At 40.5% G+C, this 18,148-nt stretch overlaps 1 protein-coding gene across 2 annotated transcripts; it reads left to right on the top strand.

Moving 5' to 3' along the window:
* Positions 1-228: 228 nt before the first annotated feature.
* On the top strand, positions 229-12,667 carry SLU7 (SLU7 homolog, splicing factor). 2 transcript variants are annotated; one of them, XM_065643951.1, is made up of 16 exons: positions 229-286; positions 821-997; positions 1,638-1,791; positions 2,062-2,142; positions 2,709-2,873; positions 4,338-4,403; positions 5,978-6,025; positions 6,528-6,659; positions 6,941-7,038; positions 8,439-8,506; positions 8,687-8,826; positions 9,678-9,839; positions 10,298-10,402; positions 10,563-10,637; positions 10,889-10,993; positions 11,990-12,667. In XM_065643951.1, the coding sequence occupies exons 2-16, from the start codon at positions 834-836 to the stop codon at positions 12,167-12,169; spliced, it is 1,743 nt and encodes a 580-aa protein (XP_065500023.1). In that variant the 5' UTR covers positions 229-286; positions 821-833; the 3' UTR covers positions 12,170-12,667. The 2 variants fall into 2 exon arrangements, with proteins under 2 accessions (XP_065500023.1, XP_065500024.1); XM_065643952.1 differs by lacking the exon at positions 5,978-6,025.
* Positions 12,668-18,148: the final 5,481 nt, after the last annotated feature.

Here is an 18,148-nt window from a genome sequence, read left to right as displayed (position 1 = left end):
AGCTTTTAAACCGCCTCCTCATCGCCCATTGGCTGCTTCGATCAACGCTCAGCAGCCGATTGGCTCAGCGGCGCCGCTTCCGTATCGACTCACCTGCTCCCTCCGCGGCTCCGCCCGCTTCGTTCCGGGGGCGGGGACAGGCCCGATCAGGCCCCGCCCCGCAGGCGCCGCCGCCGCGTTACTATGGTGACGGCGTGGCACCGCCCCTGGATGTGACGCGCCCGTGACGGGGCGCAGCTCGAGGCGACACCGCGGTGCATTGTGGGACGGCGGCGCGGCCTGGCAGGTAAACACGGGCGGCGGGGCCGGGAGGGATCGGCTGCGGGATCGGCTGCGGGATCGGCTGCCCGAGCAGGGGCCGGCCGCCGAGCAGCGGTTTCGGGAAGTACCCATGTCCCCGCGGGCCGGGCCCGGGCCCTGCTGGGGCGCCGCTCCCTCGCCGCCGCAGTGGCGCCTCCGGGGCGCGCGTAGGCCGCGGTGCGGCGGTGTGCGGGGCCCGGGGCAGCCCCGGCGCGTCTGCGGCCCCACAGCGCTGAGTCCGTGTCCGCCCCGCGCCGGCGGGGAAGGGCCCACGGTGCGTGTCCTGGCGCTGAGTGCGGAGCTGCTGCTGTTCGTCCCCGACATGGACCACAGTGGGTTGGGAAGAGGAACATTCATACTTTTTTCAGCACTGGTGCTTATTTTTGTGAAAAGATGTGTCAAAAATGCATAATACAGCACTATCGGTTTAAGTGAATGATATAAAACCCCACTGAAGAACCGTGCTATCAAATGGTTTTGATCTGTAAGACTTTCTCTTTTTTCTTTTTTTCTGTTACAGAGGAAGAAACAAAATGGCATCGGGGGTGGTGGTGAGCACCACTCCTTCGGGAGGGTCGAATGATGTGAACCTGGAGGAACCGAAGAAGATGACAAGGGAAGACTGGAGGAAGAAGAAGGAGTTAGAAGAACAAAGAAAACTAGGAAATGCACCTGCTGAAGTGGATGAAGAAGGAAAGTAAGTTTTATTAAAACTAGGGTTATTCTCAAGCTACCGGTTAAAAATGTCTTTTTTCCTGTTGTGATTATGAGTAATCATGAGGGAGATACATGATTTCTACATGAGTCATTGCAGAAGTAAATAGTTGAACTTTGTGAATTTGCTTTTAACACTCCAGTCATCCTCAGAAAACAGATATTTTCAAAAAAAGTAGGTTCAGTGTTTATCTACCACGATCTACTGGTGGTACTGCTAAGCCCCACCTATGCGGCTGCTTACAAGTGGTATTTTAAAAGTGACCAAAACGTAGTACTGGGGAACTTAATTGTGTAGCTTACCTGTTCACTCTCTCTTGCTTCTACAAGGCTCATTGCATCTGAGAAGATAAATGTTACTATTTTTGTGTTCAGTAACGTTGTAGAGACTATGATATTTGATTAGGAGTCGGGAGTTTAGGTGCATTACATGGCAACAAAATCTCAATGAAATCTGAGTTTATCTAGTTGAATTAGAGGTTATTTTGCAATACATTGTAACAATATTATTTTATTATCAATCCTAAAGCACTGAACTTTTAATGTGAGACTTATTTGTTAAGCCAAGTTATTGTGGGTTTTTTTTCCTGTGCCATGTATTTATTACACAACATCTTTTCCAGAGATATCAATCCTCATATTCCTCAGTACATCTCCTCCGTACCATGGTACATAGATCCTTCTAAAAGACCTACACTAAAGCATCAGAGACCTCAGCCAGAGAAGCAGAAACAGTATAGCTCCTCTGGAGACTGGTACAAACGAGGAGTTCAAGAGGTATGCAAAATGTTCGTGTCATAAAAATAAAGATTTGATTTGATTCCATGAAGAAATAATTTCTGGTTACATGTTTTTGAGGGAGACGGGAGCTGGGAATTCTTATTCAGCAGGCAAGTTGCAGTGTTTGGTAATAATCAAAACCTGTGTTCTGGGTTTGAGTACACCACGCTCACTTTAGCTGTATTGAAAAAATGAGTTAGTTATTGGGAACACGTGTATGAATCTTGCCACAAGTTTGTACAACGCTGTCTTTTTTTTGTTGTTTAGCATGCTGTAGCAACCAGGTATCGTAAAGGAGCTTGCGAGAACTGTGGTGCATTGACACACAAAAAGAAGGACTGCATGGAGGTAAACTTGATTTTTGTTGATGTTTTAATGGTTTTGAAAACAATGTGAATTCTAATCTCAGTGAAAAATAGCTATAGATAAAAAATACTCGTTTTGAAGAAACTGATTTGGAAGAGGTTTCAAGTATTGAAAGGTGGCTTGAAAATTCCAAAATAAAGTGTTAGGTTGGAAAAATTAATGGAAAAGACTGATACTTTTCAGGGGTTTTGCTTGTCAGTTGTGATAAGCACTGCAATAATAGGTGAAAATGTTTAGTTCTTGGTGTTAATTTGCTTTAACTCAAGTGCCACTGGAGCTTTCTATTTCAGGTCAACTAGAAGCCATCCCCAGAAACTGTGTTTTAGTTGCTTTCTTAACTGTGGAAAACAATTAGAAATTTATGGAGTTTGGTGTCAGTTGCACTACTTTAAAATACAGAAATGAACTAATTGCATATATTTACAATTCACGGGCTTATAATGCTGAATTTGAGTGGCTTTAGAGGAGCTCGACTGATACTGTTTTGAAAGGGATATCTGAGTAATTTAGTCTAATGGACTGATCGAACCAGTTTATTTTCCTTTCAGAGACCCAGGAAAGTTGGAGCAAAATACACAGGCATGAATATTGCACCAGATGAATATGTGCAGCCTCAGCTGATGTTCGATTATGATGGAAAGCGAGATCGTTGGAATGGTTATAACCCAGAAGAGCACATGAAGATTGTAGAGGAATATTCCAAGGTTGATTTGGTATGTAAGTGCTTTGGTTTATTGAGGAAGGCTTCAGCGTTTGGCTGGCCTGGGAGAAGGAACGTTAGACCTTGTGCTGTATTCATAATGAAAAAGCAAGATGGATTCCGTGTTTGACAGCAAACTTCAGTTAAACTGAAAACTCAGATCAGAAGTGGCAACAGAGTATGGGTGTGCACAGTAAATGAAGCATGTCTCCAGATTGCTTACTTTTTAATAGACAAGCCTTACAATTTGTTACCTAAGATGCGGTTTGAATGGCAGGCAAGAAAGGCATTTATCATCTGGCTGTATGAGAGCCTATAAATCTATATCTATTTTGTAATCTCATTCATGTTATTTTACTTATCGATCCTTTTTGTGATTATGATGGAGCAGTGGACCATCTGTACATGTCTGTGCAGATCAGCACCTTGCTGCTGCAGGTAACTTTCTATCTGTATGCACCACATCCATGTGGACACTCTTAACTTTTTAGAACAAAAAAAACCAGTTCACTAGCTTGGCTGGGTGTTGGCTACCTGTTCCAAAAGGTAGTGAGGTGCCTAGCTCACTCCCTTCAGTGACTGCTCCTCGGTATTTTCCTACAGCACACAGGAAAGCTAATGCTGAGTGTGATCTCATCAGTGTGTGTAAGTGTCTAATGGGAGTGTCTAGAGACAAAGCCAGACTAGTCTCAATAGTGTCTAGGGACAGGACAAGAAGGCAGTAGGCATAAATTGAAATACAATACATTCTCTTTAAACAATAAAAAACTCTTCCACTGTAAGGGTGGTCAAACAGCAGAACAGCTTGCCCAGGAGGGCTGGGGAGTCTGTTCCTGGAGATGATCAAAACCTGCCGAAACATGGTCGTTGGGCAACCTGTGCAGGCAAGCCTGCTTTGAGCAGGGGGATTGTTCCTGGTGGTCTCCAGAGGTACCTCCAACTTCAGCTGTTCTGTGCTTCTATGATGTCAAACATACAAAAATTCACTACATGCTGCTTTAAAATCACACTTTAGATGCAAGACTTTGGTGGTTCCTGAGTGAACCATAAATGCTCGCAGTATCAGTCATAAAGTGTCTTAAGCACTGAAGTTCTTAACTAGATTATGAGGACACAATAATAAAACATGTTCTTAAGCAGTATTGAAATAAAATAAGCTCTTTCTTAAATTAGGATGCATGTAGTAATGGCATAGCTGCATAAACTCTAGTAAACTGCCTTATTTAACAGTGTCATAAAATAGTGGAATGGTTAGTGTCTATATAGCTTCCTTTCCCTGAGGCTCAAACACCAATGTGAGTAAAGCATAGGAGTAGAGGAGATAAGTTCTAGGCTGTTGATTTTTTTAAAGGCATTCAGAGAATTAAAACCTTATATAGGAATACATTTTAAATGACAGCAGTCAGAAGAGATGCTTATGATAAGTACTTGCTATTAAAAAGAAATATTAAAACAAATGCATTTTCATGATACGCAGGCCAAACGTACACTGAAAGCCCAGAAGCTTCAGGAAGAGTTAGCATCAGGAAAGCTGGAGCAAGTGGTAAGTAAACTAAACCCTAATTTGTTTTTGTTTAGACCTAATAAAAATACAACAGGTTACTTCTGCTCCTTGATACTTTTATTCTCTATATGGCATCTGCTATTGTTTTTTATGCCCTTCGTTAATTTAAAGATTTTCCTAGCACCAGCATATTCAGTGCCACATTCAAGAATTTGAAGCATCTGCTTTCAAATGAGAGTGGCTTTGTTTTCCCTTTTAGGCAAAAAATCTGTGTGATTATTGTTTTTGCTAAAATTAATGACGTGGATTTTTCAGTCAGAAAAACTTTTTTCCATATAGTAGTTTTGTTTACATACTGAAATGCTTTTTGTATTTAAAGATTGTTACGTCTGACTAATGTCGAGGTAGTGACTACAACGTGACCGTGGATTGGTTTAGTGATGCTTAGTATAAATCGGAATAGGAGGATATTTTCTTTATCTTAGAACCAAACTTGTTTCTTCTTCACTCATTGCCATGACTGTTTACAGTGTCTCTGGTTATTTGAAGGCTGAATATATGTATTTCCCACTGGCTTATAACTCTGCAGAGGCTGCATCTTCAACTAACTTCCACAAGCTCCTCTTAGATTATAGACAATGCTTTTGATAATCTTTGATATAAAATTCTAATTTAAAAGGCATTGCTGATAATATTTTAAGTTTATAAAATGGCGAAAAAGTAGAGACTGCTACTCGTCAGAAGTAGGGTTTTTTAATCAACATGGTAAGAAAGAAAACACCGAGCAAAAGACTATACAATTGGACCTCCATTTTCCAGAGGTTGTCACCTTGCATTTTGTCACTAGATGGCAGAATGAACTTAATCTCCAACCCAGCACAAACTCCCGATTGAAAAAAATTCTTTCTCTTTTTGATGCCTCTTTTCACCACAAGGCAACATTGTTGGCTTCTATGTACTTATTCTTTAGAAAGTGGAGCTGAAAGAAGAAAAGTATATTTGAAACATAAGAACTGTGTCTGATAGAGGGGAGCAAGACTGATGCCAATTTGCATAGTCAGTGCTGGCCAGTTTGCTGGTCAGTCTTCCAGGACTTAACAGTTGTTTCCATCTGCAAGTGGTCTCAAGTTAGAGGCTCAGCAAATAAATTCTGGCTATGTTTTTGCAGGTTAAATTATGGCTTTTGATTCATGCACAGTATTCCTGTCAATGCTAACTAAATATTGCATACATATCGCAATTATTTTTTAAGCTTTCAGAGTTGAATCTGGATTATATTTGCATGGTATGAAATATTCTAGTCTAAACCATTAGTGTTCAAAGGAATAACATGCTCTAAATTACAGCAACGGTTCTAAAATTTGCCATTCTTGCAAAGTCTTGGAAATTCAGTTGGGAATACAGTGAAAAAGTCTCTAACGTGTCTGTAATAGAGACACTTATAAGCGCTTCCCTAGGACATTATATAGTCATCTTTGTGCATTTTGTGCCACAGGTAAACTGTGTTTTGCATCGTGCATCTAGCTCTGCTTTGATTGTTCTTTATCCTCCTGCTATCTTTCCTCTCTCCACTATCTCATCTTCTCTCCTGATGTGCTCTTTGTTTGCTGCAGAACTCCCCAAGACACCAGTGGGGAGAAGAGGAACCAAATTCCCAGACAGTAAGATGATTACCCACTGCGTCACACCACGGGCAGAAGAAAGGACCTTTAGTTAGTGGAACAGTGAAACGAGAGTGACATTAAGGGTTTCAGTGCTGGGTTCATGCCACTGCCTGCCTGTTCTTTTGGGCAGAGGTTGTTGGATTTCATAGAGGGGTTTTTGGTGTTAACTCCTGTGCGTTGTCAAAGCAAATAATTAGGTTTTTATATGTGGTACATTTTGCCCAAATAACTGTTTTCTTAATATAATCACAGTTATGGGGTTTTTTTAAACTGTTTCCATATGAGGAAGTGGAAATCCTTTAACAAGTATTTCTGAAAACTGTTGAATGTTAGATTAACATGTCACTAGCATGACAGTACACTTAAGCCCAAGTAAATGATACTGACTTTTAACTACAGGGATTTCAGAATTTTTAATGAAACCACTAAAATCAGATTCTTGTACTTACCTCTAGAGTGAATGTCCTCTTTTATTTAGAAGTTTTCCATCTCTTCTCAGGAAAGAGATCATAACAGTGAAGATGAAGATGAAGACAAATATGCAGACGACATTGATATGCCTGGGCAGAACTTTGACTCTAAAAGGCGTATCACAGTTCGAAATTTACGTATTCGGGAAGATATTGCAAAAGTGAGTAAAAAATTCTGTTATAGATGTTCTTATATATTCATGGCAGGTAATTTCAAAAAAATTGTACTCTGAATTATTAATGAATTTGTGTATGGGTCGTGGGGATTAGAGGTTAAGGTCTATTCTCAGGTCTGTTCCTGCTCATGTTATAACTTCCTCAAAGTTGTCCTTTTACACAGATAGAACTTTTAAAAATATCTAAGCTGGGGGATACAGTAGTAACTTCAGTTGTTTTAAAATCATGAATATTTAATATCTTGTGTGTTGTTTTCTTTCCCTAGTACTTGAGGAATCTAGATCCAAACTCTGCTTATTATGATCCCAAAACAAGAGCAATGAGGGAGAACCCATATGCCAATACAGGCAAGAATCCAGATGAGTAAGTTCAAACAGGATCATGCTTGTGTATTCAACAAAACTCTGTTAAAAATGAGATTAATAGTGTTGTATTTTGTCTTATTTGTATGTCTTTTTACTGAGTGAATCTCTAGTCAGTTATGGATAGAAGTAGTTGTAAACATGGAAAAAATAGTTTTATTTAGCAGCACTTTTTGGCTTAGTATATAAAATGGATATTTTAGTAATACTGACCCTTAATCTTCAGGCATATGTGGACCACCATGTAGTGTAATGATCTGTACAAGGATTAGAACACTCTCTGTTATCTAGAGGTGATACCTGTAAACAGTAACGATGTTTAAGTATTTCAGTAACCAAATCTTACACTTCATCCCTTTGTTGGGAGGTGTTTGGCACTGGAGACTAGTGCACAGTGTCTGTGATACCTATCTGAATGCCTGAATTGGGAGCAAAAGCTCCTCATGTATTAATGGAGTCTGTGTAGAAAAGGTCTGAAAGCTGTGGCGCTGTCTAGATAGACAACTTCATTAAAGAATGCCACAGGCTGGCTTTTGGCTGCTGGTAAGGTCGTCTCGCTTAAAACCTGAGTCAAGCACTTGAGCTGTGACCCAGCCCTGACCTGTGGACTCACAGAGCAGACAGACTGCGAGGAGAAACATTTACTCAGAATACAGTAATTGGATTAGTTCACTAGAATGGCAGTGACTAAATGCTGGCAAATAATGCTCTTTCCACCTCTCCTTGCCCCCAGCTAGAATAGTGCCCATCAATTTTTTTTTTTTTTTTTAGATGCAGATGCTTTCGCTTCTCTCTAGGGTCATCATTTGACCTTTTTTGAATCTGTGATTCTGCCACAGCATTGCAGACTGAGATTTTCAGAGTGGCTTTGGGGAGATGAAAAGAGTGGGAAATTGGATTGTTAAGATTATTTGATTTTCAGCCTGTTCCCTGTACTCATTGTGAATCTCTTCAAGGGGTGTGGAAAAGGGAACTGAGAGCAGTAAAACTGTTATCAGGCTTTAACTCACTAAAATACATTGGGCCTGGGCAGGAGAGATTCACAAATCCAGAAACTGAGAGTCACTATGCTAGAATATCACCTACCATTCATGCATATTTATTGTGCAGTTGGATCCAACCTTGACTCGTGGCACTTGGTATCCCAGACAAAGCTCCAGGTCTGTGTCTTAAGATATTTCCATATAAATGTGGGCGTCAAGTATTCCCAGTTGCAATCTAATACTTTCATGGCTCCATAGGGAGCCTTGATTTAATATATTGAGCTGAGTGCTCCTCCTTCTGTTTGTAACTCTCAGGACACAAAGCAAAATTTTTCCTTCCCTCTTGGTGTTCTATGATTGTATTTAAAAGGAAATTGCGTTACTTGAATACTAAGAATCATATTGGTTTTTTCTGCAGAGTTGGTTACGCAGGTGACAACTTTGTTCGCTACACTGGAGATACCATTTCAATGGCACAGACTCAGTGTAAGTGGGGTTTGGGGTTTTTTTTAAGAAAACGGACTTACAAGTTAACAATGCTTGCAAAAAAGAAATACATCTTTTTAGAGTAAGATTTTTTCAAATTACTACAGAATTAAATATCATAATTTGAATGCGTATGTCAGTTTTGGAATAAATATTGAGTGAAACCTCTTGTGTACACAGTGTTTGCTTGGGAGGCTTATGACAAAGGCTCTGAAGTTCATCTTCAAGCAGACCCTACAAAATTAGAGCTACTTTATAAATCCTTCAAAGTGAAAAAAGAAGATTTCAAGGCACAGCAGAAAGAAAGCATCCTAGAGAAGGTAATAGACATTTGGTTTTATTTGATAAGGATTCTATTGAGTATGGAGTCTGGATCTTGGCAAACAAATAAGATTACTAATCCTATGTGAAAATGCATCAGCTCTTCTCAGCAACTTAGATTTATAAGAATATTTTTATATCTATACACACTATCTCATCAGTTATGTTCCTTATATTATTTAATATAGGAACCTTTGAAGATCTGCTGGAATTTCTTTGGATTTTTGGGAGCTCTTCCCTTAACTGTCAGGATTTTTCCAGTGGAAAATCAGCAGTATGTAGGAGTATTGGTTTTGTTCTATTTTTTTTTTAAATAATACAAGTGGTTGAAAAAATTCTTTGACTGTTTACAAGTGGTGAATTTGTAAAATACCCAAGTAACTGTCTCCCAAAATTATTCTTAAATTTTTCTTTTAAATGTGAAAAGCAGAAGTTTGACAGGGGACAGGAAGTACTGCTCTGGTTATACCAGAGCCTTTTGCTTTGGGCTAAAAAGTTTTCCTGTTTTGAGTGAGGAATATCAGGTTGGAATCCTGCAGGCAAAAAAAAAAAAAAAGAAAAAAAAAAAAGCCAAAGCAATTAAAAAAACCCAAACAAACAAACAAAACACCAAACAAACAAAAAAAACCCAACGAAAACAAACAAAAAGAAAACACACAATGGTAATGGGATGAAATGTATTTCTCTCTTAACCTCTTAGCTGTTCACTAAAGATTAAACTGTCTCCACCCACTTCCTTGTGTCTTCTTCAGAAGGTACTGAAGGTGACATTTTTGAAATGTATAATTAACTACATAAAAGGTGGGGATTTTTTCAAAACTCTTATATGTCATTTCTATTTGCATTTTAGTATGGAGGACAAGAACATCTAGATGCTCCACCAGCTGAACTGCTGTTAGCTCAAACAGAAGATTACGTGGAGTACTCTAGGCATGGAACAGTCATCAAAGGACAAGAGAAGGCTATTGCTTGCTCTAAATATGAAGAGGATATAAAGATCAACAACCATACAGTAAGCCCTAGCTTATGTAAAAATTATTAAAAAATTAGATTCCTTCTCATTGGAAGGGAACGAGATTTGGTAGGATACAGTACAATATAATTAATACAGCAAATAGATTTCTCCCATCTCAATTGTGACACTCTCCCTTTTCTACTAAGGAGGAATTTCAAGTTGTCATGGTAGCGATGTGAATTTGAGCAGTTGCAATGTCAGCCTTACACTGAAGGGGAAGTTACTGTATTTCCCTTCAACTTTGAATATGAGTTGACCACATCCTGTTGCTTTTCTCTTCTTTGAAACTGTACTTGTAAAGCTAATGTAAAATTGCAAAGAATTTCTCGTAACTTTCCTTTCTGGATTGTTTAAATAATTCACCTGTCAGGATTTCAGCTGAGGAATAAGTTGCAGTGTGGCTCTCACAGGAGCGTCATTATGGACATTAACTGTTATGCTGTCTTCTCTTGCAGTGCATTTGGGGTTCGTACTGGAAAGAAGGCAAGTGGGGTTACAAATGCTGCCACTCGTTTGTCAAGTACTCATACTGTACAGGAGAAGCTGGGAAAGAAATTGCTGTAAGTCTTGACCTATTTAGTCACTTGGAAAGAGTTTTAAAGCGTTCATCTTCCTACCTAAGTTTGAGGCTGTTTTGCCTTTTTTTTTGGTGGTGGTTTTTCCCTTCCCCTTCCAGATGTGCTTAGTAAATGGGTGTCCTTCGTCTTGTCTGTTGTATAGAATACTGAAGCAAGCTTACTGGAAGAGCAACCCAGGGAGGAAGAGCACATGACAAAACCCAAAACACTGATGGAGGTAGGCTGTTGCCCTTTCGCAGGAAGGCAAATATTTTTCCTCAGCATTTTAAGAGATGGGAAGATGTGTATAGCTACAAAATTAAGTCATAATGAATCTGAAAATTATTAGACCTCATTATTAGGTCATTAACATCTCTATTGAAAATTAAGCTCTCAAGTAGCATTAATAAATGCTTGGGATTTAATGGCTTGAACATTACTAATGTTTGCAAATTGAATCTTAACAGTAGCTGGTTTTCCACCTTACAGATCCACCAAGAGAAACAGAAGGAGAAGAAAAAGAAGAAGCACAAGAAGAGCTCAAATTCAGATAGTGAGGGTGAAGAGAAAAAGAAGCAAGAAAAACTTAAAAAGGTGCACAATATTCTTCAATGGTTTTGTGGCAAAAAGAACTTGAAATGTATTTTACAACAATGTCAGTTTTATGAAGCCTATCATGCAGTTCTCGTGGTATTCTGTGGGATGTTCTTTGATGCTAATTTTGAGCTAAAGCAAATTTAAAATGCTCTTAGATGTTCTAAAGTACATTCCCTATTTCTCAGGCAACCATGCAATAAATATTTAGTTTTGGAAGGCTTACTTTAGAAGATTTAGAACACTTCCTTTCTAGACACCTGTTACAGCTGTAGATCTATACAAGATATTGCAGAACATAATGATTTGGGTATTGGAGACAGAGAGATCAAAGGCACTGTTAGAGCTTAACTTACCACTTTTTATCCCAGACTTGGGCCCAGTCTCACAGTTGATGCCATAAATGCATCCACCGAGCTGTCTACTGACTGCTGCTGAGCAGCCCTTCCACGAGCACAGCAGCCTGCCTCTGGGTATTCAGAGCGTGAAACTAACATTAAACTATGGTTAGTCAAAGCATTGTACAAATGCAGATTATTTTCAGTAGCAAGAAGGAACAACAGTAGTAGTTTGAGGAGTGGGATACCATGTATTTTAAAAAGCATTTGAAAAAAAAATGCACCCTGGCTGAAATTTAAAAAAAAAAAAAAAAAGAAAAGAAAAAATTAAAAAACCCCACCAAACTAAGATCACATGCTTATCTGCTTTTGTACTTGCTGGATCATGATTACATTTTAGGTAAAGCCAAAGAGTTTTTTGCTTGATTTGGGCAATTGGAAAAATATTAAAGTATCTTGTTTGCTAAATATCATTTTACCATCATTTTATGTTAAACACTAAAATTAAGTGTGCTGTAGGTGGGCCAGACATTTGAGCATTGCTTATCCCGCCATTCTGTCTGCTGCATGTTCATTATATTATAATCTAATACAAACTTTCACTGTATTCTTTGCTTGACTTTCATTGTGAGGTTTTTTTCCTTTGTTTTCATTTCAGGCACTAAATGCAGAAGAGGCTCGTCTTCTCCAGGTTAAAGAAATCATGCAGTTAGATGAGAGGAAGAGACCGTACAACAGCCAGTATGAAACCAGGGAGCCAACAGAAGAGGAAATGGAAGCCTATAGAATGAAACGTCAGAGACCTGATGATCCCATGGCCTCTTTTCTTGGACAATAGTCACAGTGAAAATCATTCCAATACACAAGACTTTTTTTCCTACTTGTTTGTGGACACTTGCTTATCTTCCACATGTCTAATTAGTGCCAGAAATAGCAGACACCTTTTTTTTGCACTAAAGAAGTTGGTGTGAAAACTTCTTTCAACAGAGATAAGCTGTAAGCAGTCCAGTTACCACAATTTTATATATGTGTGTGTGTATACATACACAGTCACAAATATATATACACACATATATACATAAAATTATATGTATATATAAAATACATGCACCTACTCTGTAAATTCTTTATTGAAAAGATCTGATACTCTCTGGAATTCTAGGTTGGTTTGGCCAATGACTACATGCATAAAGTCATGACACATTCAGTAACACTGACTACTCTAAAAAAATGGTCAGCAGGTGTCAATAGAGAACAAGATATATTGAAAAAAATGATAGATACCTAAGCCTCTTATTTGTAAAGGGAGTTTGCCTGCTTTGCTACAGCTTTAAAAGGAGAAATAGTGTATTTCTTGGTCACTTTGTAATATTTTGGAAATGTAAAAATTTTTTGCTTTGTACAGCTTAGGTTAAATTAATATAGAGGTCTTAAATGCTGTCCAGCCTTTTTTATTAAGAGGTTAGGAGAAGATGACTGTAGATCCTTTAAATTCTAATTCTGTTTCTGCAGATATGAATTTCAGTTGCAGAGATCTGAGTTCTTTGGTTTTCTGTTTGGTAACAGTGTTCATCCTACCTGCACAACTTCCAGAGTCCTGTTCCATGGTGTAATACCAAGTGTCAGGCTCTAATACCTTGCGATAATGTGAAACAGCATCTGCTTTGTGTTTGGCAATATTGGTCCTTAAACTGGGAGCTTTCCTCTTTAACTATTAAAAGTTGAAGAAAAGGGTAAAATTTGACAGCACAACTTTGGAGTTGGAAGGTTTAAGAATTATTTCTGTTATAGCTTAAACTGTCTTTTTGGATGTGGCTTTTCTAACCACATTTAATGTGGTTATATTAATAGTAGGGCAAGGAAGACTCTGTAATCCTGGCTTTTCTTCTTAAAATATTAAGAACCTGATTACAATTTCCACTTTGTAAACAATGAAGGAAGTTAAAGTTACTGGAAGAAAATGAAATGGTATGTTATGCCTGCAACATGTTGTAATTTCCACCTGTAAAGCTGGTTTCCTTTTTTTATTAGGTTTTCGCCAAGTCTGTTTCCCCTTTATTTTTGTTACAGAAGTACTCATTCTGAACGCAAACTTTATTTTATAAGACTTGTAGATCTAACCATGGACTTTCGCTTTATAAAACTTGATCTTAAAATCCTCCTAGCACTTGCAAAAAGAATGTAACCAGCTAGTGAGATCAGAGATCTGGGGGTGGAATTGTTAATATAACCAAGTACAAGGAAAAAAACTTTAAAGAATAGAAATCAGCTTTTGCAGAAATTGCTTTTACATATTCACAATGTAGATTTAGACAGTCCAAGGCAGGGAAAATATTAAGGATATAGTTTTCCTTCCACTATAGTAGTGACTCGCATTCTAGATTTCCACATCAGCTCATGTCTTGACCTTTATATGTTATGGGTAATTTCCAGGGAAAACTGCTCTTTTCCACAAGTGTTCTCATTTATCATACAAAAATGCTAATAATGGAAATTCTGCATTAGTCTCCAATGCAGTTCTATATTAAAACTATCTGTGATATTCTCAATGATTATCACAATTTTAGGTTGAGTGTTTACAGTGTTCTGTAGATCCGCTGGTGTGGCCTGAATGCAAACTGTCCTTGGATGATTTGTCTGGATTAGCTGAACTGTGACCCATTATTCTTCTCAGGGCTGTAGCACCTGCGGCCAGCACAGCTCCAGCTGCAGAGGCACCAGCCGCTGTTGTCCTAGAGCCAAGTTTAGTTGGAGCGAAGATGAGATGTCAGAAGGGTCCTTGTTACCAGTTCCTTGAGCTATTTAGATTTGATCCTTTAAAGGAGGCAATTCAGAAATAATACTGAAAAGAGCAATTTAGAATGAAGGACAAAGTAATTCACCAGCCTAGGCAGCCTGTAGAGTTCAGGTTTAAACTCTCGTTTAGTGTTTTTCTGACGTTCCAGAGAAAAATGGGGAGACTGTTAAAGGTGTGCATATTTTAGAAGCCAGTATAACATGTCCAGTGCTACAGAGAGATATGTTTATTACCAATAAGTGTACTGAATTCCACCTTCAGCATATCCCTGTGGATGGATTTTCTTTTCAATACCTGATGACATGACTGTAACTCACTTTTTGGCACACCTTGTCTGCTCTGCTAGGACAGAGCCTGTGGGGACACGGACCAGTTTCCTCCATGGTAAAGCAGAAAGGCAGCTCCAGGTCAAAAAAACCAATTACTAGTGTTTTATTCAAAATACAGTTCCTTGAGTTTGTGAATGATGCAGAGTAGATGTCGCCTGGATCAATGTGAACAGTTAAAGGACAAATAAAGCTTAAAACATGTTGTCCTATTTATATCATAAAGGTTAAATGTTAAAGAACATTGTGGATCTGATCATGAGGATTAATTTTCCTCCATCTGCTTCCCCTTGGATTTGGCATGCAATTTGACTGTGCATATCCAAAGACCACTTCCTATTGCACAAGAAGAATTTTTCCTCTCTAGAATGAGTTTAAAACAAGTTTGTAGGCTAGCTTGGACAAAATTAACACGCAAGGAAAATGTGTATACTCTGGCATAGGCAGCTGAAGGTGAGAACTCCTGTTTCTTGCATGCACAAAGATGTGAGGCAAGAGGAAATTTCTTAGCCTGGTAACATGGACCAGTCAAATTCTCAAATTATAATACAAGACAGACTGTCCCGGCACAGGCAGGGTAGCTTTCACTGAATCTCACCCTTGGAAAAGCTCAAAACTTATTTTCTTGTGTCCCTTTTCAACAATTGCTTTGATTGCCTCATGTTTTATCCTGTTGAGTACTGGTTGTCTGAGGCACACTCAATCTGCAAACTGCACCAGCCAGCTGATTTGAAAATATTTGCATTTTTAAAACATATAGAGTAAAACATTCTCCTTTTTTTTTTTTTTGTTGAAAACTTGAGCACACTGTGTTATCTTTCAAGGTGTGCCAGAAGGTAGTTCTTTTACTGTCTCCACGTTTCTTTGTAATTGGATCTTTATTGCTTTCCCGAGTGGGTTAAACAAAGAGATGCACTGTTCTACGTGAGCATGATGGTTTTAGACTGTTGAAGGATCAGAAAAAGCAGGAATGACAGCAAGTAGTTAAGGATGAAATGGAGTTCAACTTCTAGGAAAAAGAAAAAAAAACTAGAGACAGGATTTTCTATGCCCACTAGTGCCTAGTGCCACCCAGTAACTGCAGTTTTCCATACCATTTTGGGATATAACTTTAATTACTCTGTTCAGGCCAAAACACTGTGGCCTGAACTACGTGCAGGCAACTCCTCATTTTGCTGTATGCAACAAAGAAAGAGAAAAATATCATTCTAATTTTAACTAATTATTTTACATGAAAAAAATGTGTTCACATCTCTAGATGACCCAACCAGAAACCCGCTGCATTTCAGACCTCGGTAGAGCAAAGAAAAAAAATGGCTTGGTTAGGAAAACCTTGCTCAGTGGACAGATTAGCAAGACCAAGATTTCTAAGCTACACAATATTAAGAGTAAATCCAGTAATTCCAACACATTTTAGAAACAGCCTTCACTCAGCCACTCATTTGCATTGCATTTGGATCTGAGCAGAGTCCCGAGCCTGTTGCTCTGTGATCATAGAATCATAAAATAGTGTGGGTTGGATGGGACCTTCAAAGCTCCCCCAGTGCCCCCCCTGCCACGAGCAGGGACATCTGCACCAGCTCAGGTTGCTCAGAGCCCCGTCCAGCCTGGCCTGGGATGTCTCCAGGGATGGTTCATCTCCACCACCTCTCTGGCCAACCTGGGCCAGGCTCTCACCACCCTCAGCATAAAAAATTCCTTCCTCATGTCATAATCTCCCACCGCACCTCTTAAGAGGCCCTTTTTTTAGGTGCATTTACTTCCTTCACGCATTTGCACACACATTTGTTCTTGATTTTTAATACAAAGCTGAGAACTGCAAATCTGGCTCCAACACCACCTCGCAGCAGAGTTTTAACCCGTTGCTGCTCATTCCTCACCGGCTGCTACGACACGTGCTTGCAGCGCACGGCGGAACTGGACGCAACGCCCGAGGCTGCAGTTGCTCACTGCGCTGCCCCAGCAGCACGGCTGGAAGAATTTCCTCACATCGCCCCCGGTTCTGCACGGCCCGGTTGTAAGGGGTTACGCCATCAGCCCCTGGCTTGCACGAGACCCAAGCTGGAGGAGACGCACGGTGCCTTCGGCTGGCTTCTGGGTTTGCTGGGCTGTCCCTTTGCGCTTTAACAAGTCTCACGCTGGGCACGTGCAGAAGCAAAAGCGCCAGGCTGCAGGTTTTAACACCAGAAAGGCAGTATACTCTGCCGATACACTACTATTTAGGAATAGCTGAAAGACCGCTTTTCGTAAATTATCAATTTTCTGAGAAGAGAAAAGCCAGCTCTAGCTCTAACAGAATATTGTCTGCTTGGAAAGTGGCAGCAGGCGAGGGGATTTTATCTGTAGCTATTCCTATCTGCAGAGACTGTCACTGCTCGCACGCAATGGAAGCGATTTTTCCCTCATCTCCGGGGAGTGCTGCTTTGCCCTGAAGGATAAAGGCACTGTACCCGTGACACAGGTATGTGGCATTTGTCACTGGCCTTCCCGACTTGGGCAAATGCTGCCCATGTCCCCAGGTACTGGGATTGCTGCTCATGCTACAGACTTCAGAAGTGGGGCTGCAGTTTGCTGTATTTTGGGAAATACAAGGCATTTTCAGAAGAGTCTTTTCTTGTCGAACTATGTCATTAGATACCTAGGCAGGAGCCAATTGTGGCAAGTCAAAAATATTGCTGAATTTCACTTTGAATTAGAAGGTGCATGAGACAAAAACCCCAAATTTAACAGATCTTCTGCACTGTGCTGCGGTGGCTCACTGGTGCTTGGGTTCCCGCTTCCCTCTTCCTAAAATAAGCTCTATTTATTTTTATCTTAGTGGGTTAGGACTGCAGTTCCTAAGCAGAGCTAATGGTCTCAAGGGCATCCTTTAGGTTTAAACAGAGATTTGACTCATTTTTATGGGGGGCTTTTGGAGAGGGACAATCACTCTCTGAAGGCTGCTCGCAGACTTCCCAACTCCTTTTAGGCAGGGCAATAAAAATTACTCAAATCACCAGTCCACAGTAAGCCAGGAGGCCTGTTGGGTAGAAAAAAATGCTTTTTCCTCCCCATTAGTATCTCCCCCCCAAAAAAACAAGACATCTTTGAAGAGAGCTACGCTTCCATCACCATTGCCCAGTGCAATGGGAAGGCTGTATTTTACACTGCCTCCAGCCTCTGGGGGAACTGCTGCTATTTTGGCCTTTGCTGAGTCATTTTATTTGGTTACAAGGTCGTCGCTGCAAGGCTGGTGTCTGTATCAGCAAAACACACTAGTGCCCAGAAAGCAAATAAGAGAAAATCCTCGCTGGGACGCAGACCCATCCTGCCGTCCCAGGGCGGGACCCGGAGATCGCTCACCTTCAGGCACCGAGTTGGCAAAAATACAATTGCGCTTTTTGCTCCGCAGGTGCTGGATGCTGCCCCTTTCCCTTAGCACGCAGCCATGCGTTCCCCCAGCAAGCTTTGTCTGAAGGATGTAAAGCCGCAGTGCGCCGTGCGGGGGACAGGACCAGCACAGCCAGGACCAGCGCGGCCAGGACCTCCCGGGCTGGTGCGGGGTGGGCAGGGAGCCCCACAACAACTCATCATGGTGGGGACCTGCACCCCCAGTCCTACACGTGTCCCCTGGGGTTCTGCCCGGGCAGGCGTCAGCCCCAGCCAGCTCCCCACACTGCAGCAACCAGCCGCCTTCCCCGTGATCTATGGTGAA

The sequence above is a fragment of the Caloenas nicobarica genome, chromosome 13, assembly GCF_036013445.1.
Source record: "Caloenas nicobarica isolate bCalNic1 chromosome 13, bCalNic1.hap1, whole genome shotgun sequence".
Lineage (NCBI taxonomy): Eukaryota > Metazoa > Chordata > Aves > Columbiformes > Columbidae > Caloenas > Caloenas nicobarica.
Note: the sequence above shows the minus strand (reverse complement) of the source record. Positions and strands in the feature narration are given on the sequence as shown.

Excerpts from the sequence above, each read along its gene's own strand:
- SLU7 (XM_065643951.1), top strand. The coding sequence starts at position 834 with ATGGCATCGGGGGTGGTGGTGAGCACCACTCCTTCGGGAGGGTCGAAT. Across the intron at positions 998-1,637 it reads GAAGTGGATGAAGAAGGAAA|AGATATCAATCCTCATATTC; the intron begins GTAAGTTTTATT and ends CATCTTTTCCAG. Across the intron at positions 10,638-10,888 it reads AACCCAAAACACTGATGGAG|ATCCACCAAGAGAAACAGAA; the intron begins GTAGGCTGTTGC and ends TCCACCTTACAG.